We start from the raw sequence: 6,926 nt of genomic DNA on the forward strand, positions 1-6,926 counted from the left end.
CCTAATTTCTTCTATCTATCATTTAACCTATAAAATGGTCAAAGGGATCCATTATTTCTTAAAAACTTCTTTAAATAATTAAAAATAAATAAAAATCACCCCATGGCGTTTTTTTTATTTAGCTAGGTTAACAGAGAGCAATTGGTATATACTAGCATCTCATCTATCATTTTGGCTAAAAGATGGAAAATAAGAGTGCCTGCAGCTTGTGTTTGTACCCTAGAATCAAGGGGAAAATGGACACTTTTTTGAATAAGCCTTTGAGTTTCCAAGAACTCTTTGTCAATCAACAAAATTAATAATCCAGGAAAAAATGCAGAGCGTGGGCATAGTTTAAATATCTTTTATACTTTTATCTTCTACTGCCCATTCATTTCTGAATTTTTAATGAAATTCTGAAGCTTGCATTTGTTGCCTAATAAAAATTGCTTTAATGAGACATTTGGATTCACTTTTTCTCAGACAACAATCCTGATTTTGCTCTTCTTTCATTATTCATAAGTCTTTCCTATCTTTTCTCTTCTCAACAAAATCAGCAGGGGAAAAAATAGCATAGAGAAAGAGAGAGAAATAACACTACATAACAGGCACTCTTGTGTTATCACCCCAACTAGAAAAACTACCAAGCTAAAAATGCTATGTTGTCATATAGTTTCTTTCTCTTTCAATCTGGGGCTACCAAATGAGTCTGAAGACCAGACTCTAAATATGGGTGTCCATTCTCTTTTGCCAGTATAATTAGCATGGAGTTAAGGAACACCTTGGAGTCAAGGGAAGACTGAGAGTGCATGGAGTCAAGGAAACACTATATCAGCCCAAACTAGGGGAAAAATACAATTATTCAGCACTCAACATTGTGGCTCTCTGACAGTACTTTTTACAATGCTCCTTTGAAGAAGACAAAAGGTAGCTCTTAAAGAAATAACAAAAAAAACACAAAACTAATCTATTGCCTTTTGTGGATATATTATGAGAAGAATCCTGTGTTGTCTCCCCTTATGGCAGCGGTTCTCAACCTATGGGTCGCGACCCCATTTGGGGTCGATCGACCATTTCACAGGGGTCGCCAAGCAAGGCTGTCCGCCATTTTTTCCCCTTTTCCGGCAGGTGCCTTACCTCCCTTGAGCTGGGCCAGCTGGTGGTCAGCCTGCTCCGTCTCTGCCACTTGCCAGCTACGCCTCGGCCGGCGCAGGGGGCGGAACCACGCATGTGCGGCGTTCCCGGGCAGGGAAAGTCCTCGACTTACGACCGGTTGGGTAGTCCTCGACTTACGACCGGTTTAGTCCTCGACTTACGACCGGTTTAGTCCTCGACTTACAACCGGTTGGGGGTCACGGCATTAAAAAGGTTGAGAACCACTGCCTTATGGTAATAGTCCAAGACAGAAGATGCAAAGATTTGGCAGAAATTAATAATAGTCAGAAAGAAAAGCAGTCAACCCTTTCTAGTTTTCTCCATTGACTTTGAAGGGGGATACCATCTGAAATCCCAGCCATTACACCTTGGTTTCTCTGTGTGTATTTGTTGTGTGCAGAGCACATTACCAGGTTTTGAGAGGGTGGCCAATTTTCAACAAAAGAGAATGAAGGGAAGCACCTACCCCGTCAGGAGGATGGGCGGTCCATCCAATCTCAGAGGTCTCTCCTGTTGTATCCAAAAGGATTTCTGTTGGAGAGATAAACAGATAAAAATGATGGTTTTAGGAGACAGTTCCAAATGACAGCTAATTCCTTCCTATATCATCTCCTGAGGGCAGGCATGATTACTAGTCTCAAAACAAGATTTGCTATCAAATATAGGATCGGGGCTGGGGGAACTATGAGTTTGTCAGCTTTGCATGTGATTTCTTGCAAGTCTTCAGGCATGATATTCATTTAAGTGGTTTCATCCATTACATGCAGCTACTTCATACTTTGGGAATGAGTCATATGTACCACATTTATTACCTATTTCATTTCAATTTCCATTTAAGAGCTTATCTGCAAGAAGCAACTACTGAAGATTTTGCTTTTACAAACATTGAATTCTTCTTACATTACCCATTCACAAAGTCATCATCTTCAAGACAGAGCTAGTACCTGTCTTATTATATTTTCTTCTTTTGCTGAAGACTCTAGCAACAGGACAAGGCAGCTTAAGCTCACTTGAAACATGTTTGGTTCCTGAAGTGCACTGTGACAACAGTGGAGATCAAAGGGCCCCTCCCCCTTCCCTATTCTCATACCTCAGTTCACACTTAACAATAACTTTTGAATGATTTTTTTTTTAAAAAACACACTTCTTTTCAGAAGAGAGACCAATGATTGAACAAAAGCTCTTTCAAGTTATTGTGTAACTTCATCCAGAATGAACCTGTAAACACAGGTTGTATCTCCGCAGAAGTAGTGTAGCAATTAAAGCTGTTGAGCAAAATGGTGAAGAGTTACAAAACATAGAATATTGTGGGATGTTTTTTTTAAAATTGTCATACTTAAAGTAAAAACAAGAAAAGCTATTTATTTCCTAGAACTTCCAGGAATGGGTATTCTTAGGAGTCCTTGGTGCATTCTGTCCTTGGTGGTTTGCTTGCAGACATTCCATTACCTGACTGGGCAACATTATCAGTAATAACGAGGGTGAGGTGTGCTCCTTATTTATATACAGTTCAACCTCAACCTCTCTTGGAAAGTATAACTCCTATTTGTGTCCTGCAGTGATCTGGTACTTTTCTGCAAACCTTTAATTTAAAAACATACCAGAAATTTGCTGGATCAAAAATCTACTCCTAAAACATATTTGGACCACTAAGTCCACATCTAAGTCATTTTGTGTCAGAAGTAGGAGAACCAGTCTACAGGACTGGTCAAAGAACAGAATTGTTCTTCTCCTGCTTATTCTGGATCATGCTGAGCAAAGGGCAAGAAACGCCCTTACATAGGCTGGGCCAGCTTCTAGAATATAACCAAAATCAGGTATATATGTAGACCTTGCCCATCTCTAAACCTAGGCTTCCCTTTTATGTTTAAGTAGCAAGAGCTGGCTTAAACAAGACATTATATGTTTCAACAGAAAGGTATTTTGGATCAAAATTAAGCCAACAAAGTAAGTTTTGATTTCGATCAAAATGGAAACTTTATTTTGGACAACCAACTTAACATAATCATAGACATTTTATTTAAGGAAATTTTTAGCGTGGGAAGTGAGAAAGAGAAGGACAAACATTTGCTTCAGTGCCTTGCATTCCGCAGCTGGCCAAAACGATGCTCCCCAGATGGCTTGTCTCCAGTGACCCAGGTATTATTTTTGAAGAAACTGAGAGACAGAGAGCACACGTTCATTTTTCATGGGCCAGCAAATACATACAACCTGGGGCCGAGAGGGCTCTCCTCCAGTAGGAGATATTTAAACAGCTAGCATGCATAGAGTCAGAGGAAAGGAAGGACACATAAAGCAATTGATAGGAGCTAGTAAAATGGTTCACAGATGGGGAATTTAAACAGATCGATTTCCCTTCTCCCCATCTTTCACATTTATTGTACTGCACGGAGAAGTAAAAAATGTCTATGGAACTGGGAAATCTCAGGACTCTGGAATCTTGCATAGGAAAATGAAGAATTTTGGTACAGTGGCAAAGCAAAGAAAAAGAAATCCACCACATATTGAGATAGAATAGTCTGATTTAGGAAATTGGGATCAGTTGTTGCAGGCAGGACTGAACAGATTACCCTAGCCTCCAAAATTAATTTAAAAGACATGGTTTAAAAATGTACATTAAAAAAAGGGGGGGCTACAAGTACATACAAAAAATGTGTGCTGGTAGTCCTCGTCTTAACAACCATTCATTTAGCAACTGTTCAAAGTTACAGTGGAACTAAAAAAAAGAGTCACAACTGATCCTCACACTTATGACCGTGGCAGTATCCCCATGGTCACATGATCAAATGTTGACTGCTTGGCAACCAGCATGTATTTATGCTGATTGCACCGTCTCAAGGTCATGTGATTGCCATTTGCAACCTTCTCATCCAGCTTTTGACAATAAAGTCAATGGGAGAAGAAGCCACATCCACTTAACAATCATGTGATTCACTTAACAATGCAGCGAATCACTTAATAACCATGCAAAAAAAAAGAGGTTATATGATTGGATGTAGCTCACTTAGCAACCACCTTGTTTGGAAAATCTGGTCTCAGTTATGATTCTAAGTTGAAAGCCACCTATATTATTACACACAGCTGAATTTGTTAGAGGTTTCTATTAGAAGTTTTTTCGTTATGGAAAGTTGCATAGAAAAATGCATGTATTTGTGGAAATTGCACATAACAAAAATTTGCCATTTTTTTTAAATCAGAAAAATGTAATGAAATGGAATAATATATAAATCCATCCAATGTAAATTTAGATTGATTTGATATCTCAGGCTCAGCTGACAGTACTGGTCTCTGCAAGTCTTATCTTTAAAGGCATTTGATTTTTAGATGTTCTTTTAAGATATACGGTATGTGCTTATACTGCACTTGCTAGGAAGAAAAAGAAAATATTGCTGACTATTTAGAACATTCCCAAGTAGTAAAACTACTCTATCATTTTTTTGTTGGTCCTGTTTTGCTTCTGAATTAATCAGCTTCCAGGTACTCGTGTTTATTATTAAAAGATTAGAATATTGATTTTCTTCTTCCTCTGTTCCTTAATATTAACCTCAGCATCCTTCATCAACATCCTTACCATATACTGCTCCACTGAGCTGTCAAATAGGATAGTCCTCCTTAAATTAGAGCAGGTGTATTCTTCTTACTCACTCAGATATGACACAGATTTAGGTTAATGGCTCAGTTTAATTCAGACTACTTTAGGACAGAGAAGGTCATCTTCATATCCTTGTCTGCCTGCACGGTAACCCCTTGAGAAAATGGAAAATATATTTGGGGGCCAACTTTTTTATCCCAGAGAACAGATACAGTCCCTCTGTTCAAAATCACAACAAACTCAACTGAAAAGTCAGATCACACCCCTCCAATTTGCAGAAGAATATATACAATATATACAAGTATTCCCACATTAGCAACCATAAGTGGAACTGGCAACTTTTTCACTAAACAAAGCAGTAACTATGTGATATCACAACTGTGCTTATTATCTTACGTCAGCTTTCCTTTGCTTTACATTCAGGCAAAGGTCATACATTCAGGCAAAGGTCATAAATGCAAGGAATGGTTCCAATGTTACTTTTTCAACACGGTCATAACTGTAAATGGACACTAACTCTTCTTGATTTTACTCTTGAATTTTTCTTTATAAAACTAAGTTATAAACATAAACAATATTTTTAACCCTATGAACCTCTTTCAGATTTGCCCCTTTTTCTGGTTTGTCCCATATTTTTTTCCAAGAAAATCACCTGCAAAGCTGACAAACTCCTAGTTCCCTTGTTACCGTAGACACTGTGTCACCCCGAGGTACAGTATTTAAAACAAACGTAGGCTCTAGTACAGACATGTCAAACACAAGGCCCGGGGGCCAGATGCGGCCCGCGAAGTGGTTTCATGTGGCCTGCGAAGCCATCCTGGAAACAGTGAGGGAACAGCCCCCACTGCCTTGGCCCTGGCCCAGGCCAGCCGGGAGCCAATGTACAATTTTGTGGTGGCCATCTTGGCACTGGCCCCAGTGGACCATGCCTTGGCACTTGCCCCGGTCCCACCCCCTTCTGCCAGAGACCCTCAGATCTGTCCCACTCCTGCCCAGGCCCCCCATAGACACCCTTGACGCAAATGATGTAGAACTAGCCACGCCCACCCAGTAGGCCACACCCACTCCATCCACGCCCACCCATTAGGCTGCACCCACTCTGACCACACCCACCCGGTCCCCCCAGGGCAACCGCAATGCTGATGCGGCCCTCAGTGAAACTGAGTTTGACACCCCTGCTCTAGTACCTGCCAATCTAAATGGGCCGTGGCAGTCATGTCTGGCTGCCCATCGGGAACTCTATAAATGTACCAATAGAAGACAATATAACTCAGCGTTGAAATGTGGGGTCCTTGGTGCTCTCTGAGCTTGGTTGTTTTCTTGCAGATTTTTCATTATCAAACTAGGTAACCTCATCATCAGTTCTAGTCCTGTTAATGTTACCTACTTTGATAATGAAATGTCTGGCAAGAAAACAACCAAGCTCAGAAAGCACCAAGGACCCCACAGATCTATAAATGTACTTTCACTTCCTGCTTAAAATGGCTACATTAATCGGGAGGGATAGAAGAGGGCAGGGGGCTGTCAAACACTGAGCAAATCATATTATAGAGCTGATGATTTGAGGATGACAACTTTCACTCAGCTGTAAGCCACGTATTCAGTGGGCAAAAACACAAACGACGAGCCCATGACAAAGTCACAAGTGGATGGGCTTAAGGATATTTCTGAATCCTGCATTGTCTCCGGATCTTCAGATGGTGAAGACAGTGGTAATGGAAGGGAACGCATTTTCCTGCATCAGCTTCATTGTTTCTTAGTCACAGAAAAGAAATCAATGGTTCTACCAATACTAATAGGTGTCAATGCTGCAAATACTGTATATTCTGCGCCCTGATACGGCCAGGAAGACCTGCGGCCAGGACGATCTGCGGCCCGATGTGGCGGTGGCTCACCGGTCCGGCGCGGCAGCGGCCTGGTGGCCCAGCGCGGTGACAGCTCGACGGTCCGAAAGACCTGGGAACTTACCATCTTCCCTCAACCCATCCTGCCCCGTTTGAGATTGCCATCACGAGGACTTTCTCCCCTCCCCCTACTTTGCTGATGGACCTCCAATACGACGGACTGTATTCGAGGAGGGAACTGCTGGCCCTGCGCGACTCCCCCATCGCGCAGGCATGGCCCAATACCATTCCAAGGGCCGGCCTCGATGAAGGGATCTGGAACCCTGAGAGGTGGCACTCAGCGACAGCACTGAGGG

At 41.6% G+C, this 6,926-nt stretch overlaps 1 protein-coding gene across 1 annotated transcript in view; it reads right to left on the reverse strand.

Moving 5' to 3' along the window:
• LOC107286909 (ephrin type-B receptor 5) overlaps positions 1–6,926 on the reverse strand; it is a 139,823-nt gene that overhangs the window by 117,324 nt on the left and 15,573 nt on the right. Inside the window, exon 2 of the mRNA XM_015815351.1 lies at positions 1,601–1,665. Within this exon, the coding sequence (XP_015670837.1) occupies positions 1,601–1,665 (65 nt within the window). The remainder of the gene's footprint in view (positions 1–1,600; positions 1,666–6,926) is intronic.

Source organism: Protobothrops mucrosquamatus, unplaced genomic scaffold (assembly GCF_001527695.2).
Source record: "Protobothrops mucrosquamatus isolate PMUCROS unplaced genomic scaffold, P.Mucros_1.0 scaffold337, whole genome shotgun sequence".
Lineage (NCBI taxonomy): Eukaryota > Metazoa > Chordata > Lepidosauria > Squamata > Viperidae > Protobothrops > Protobothrops mucrosquamatus.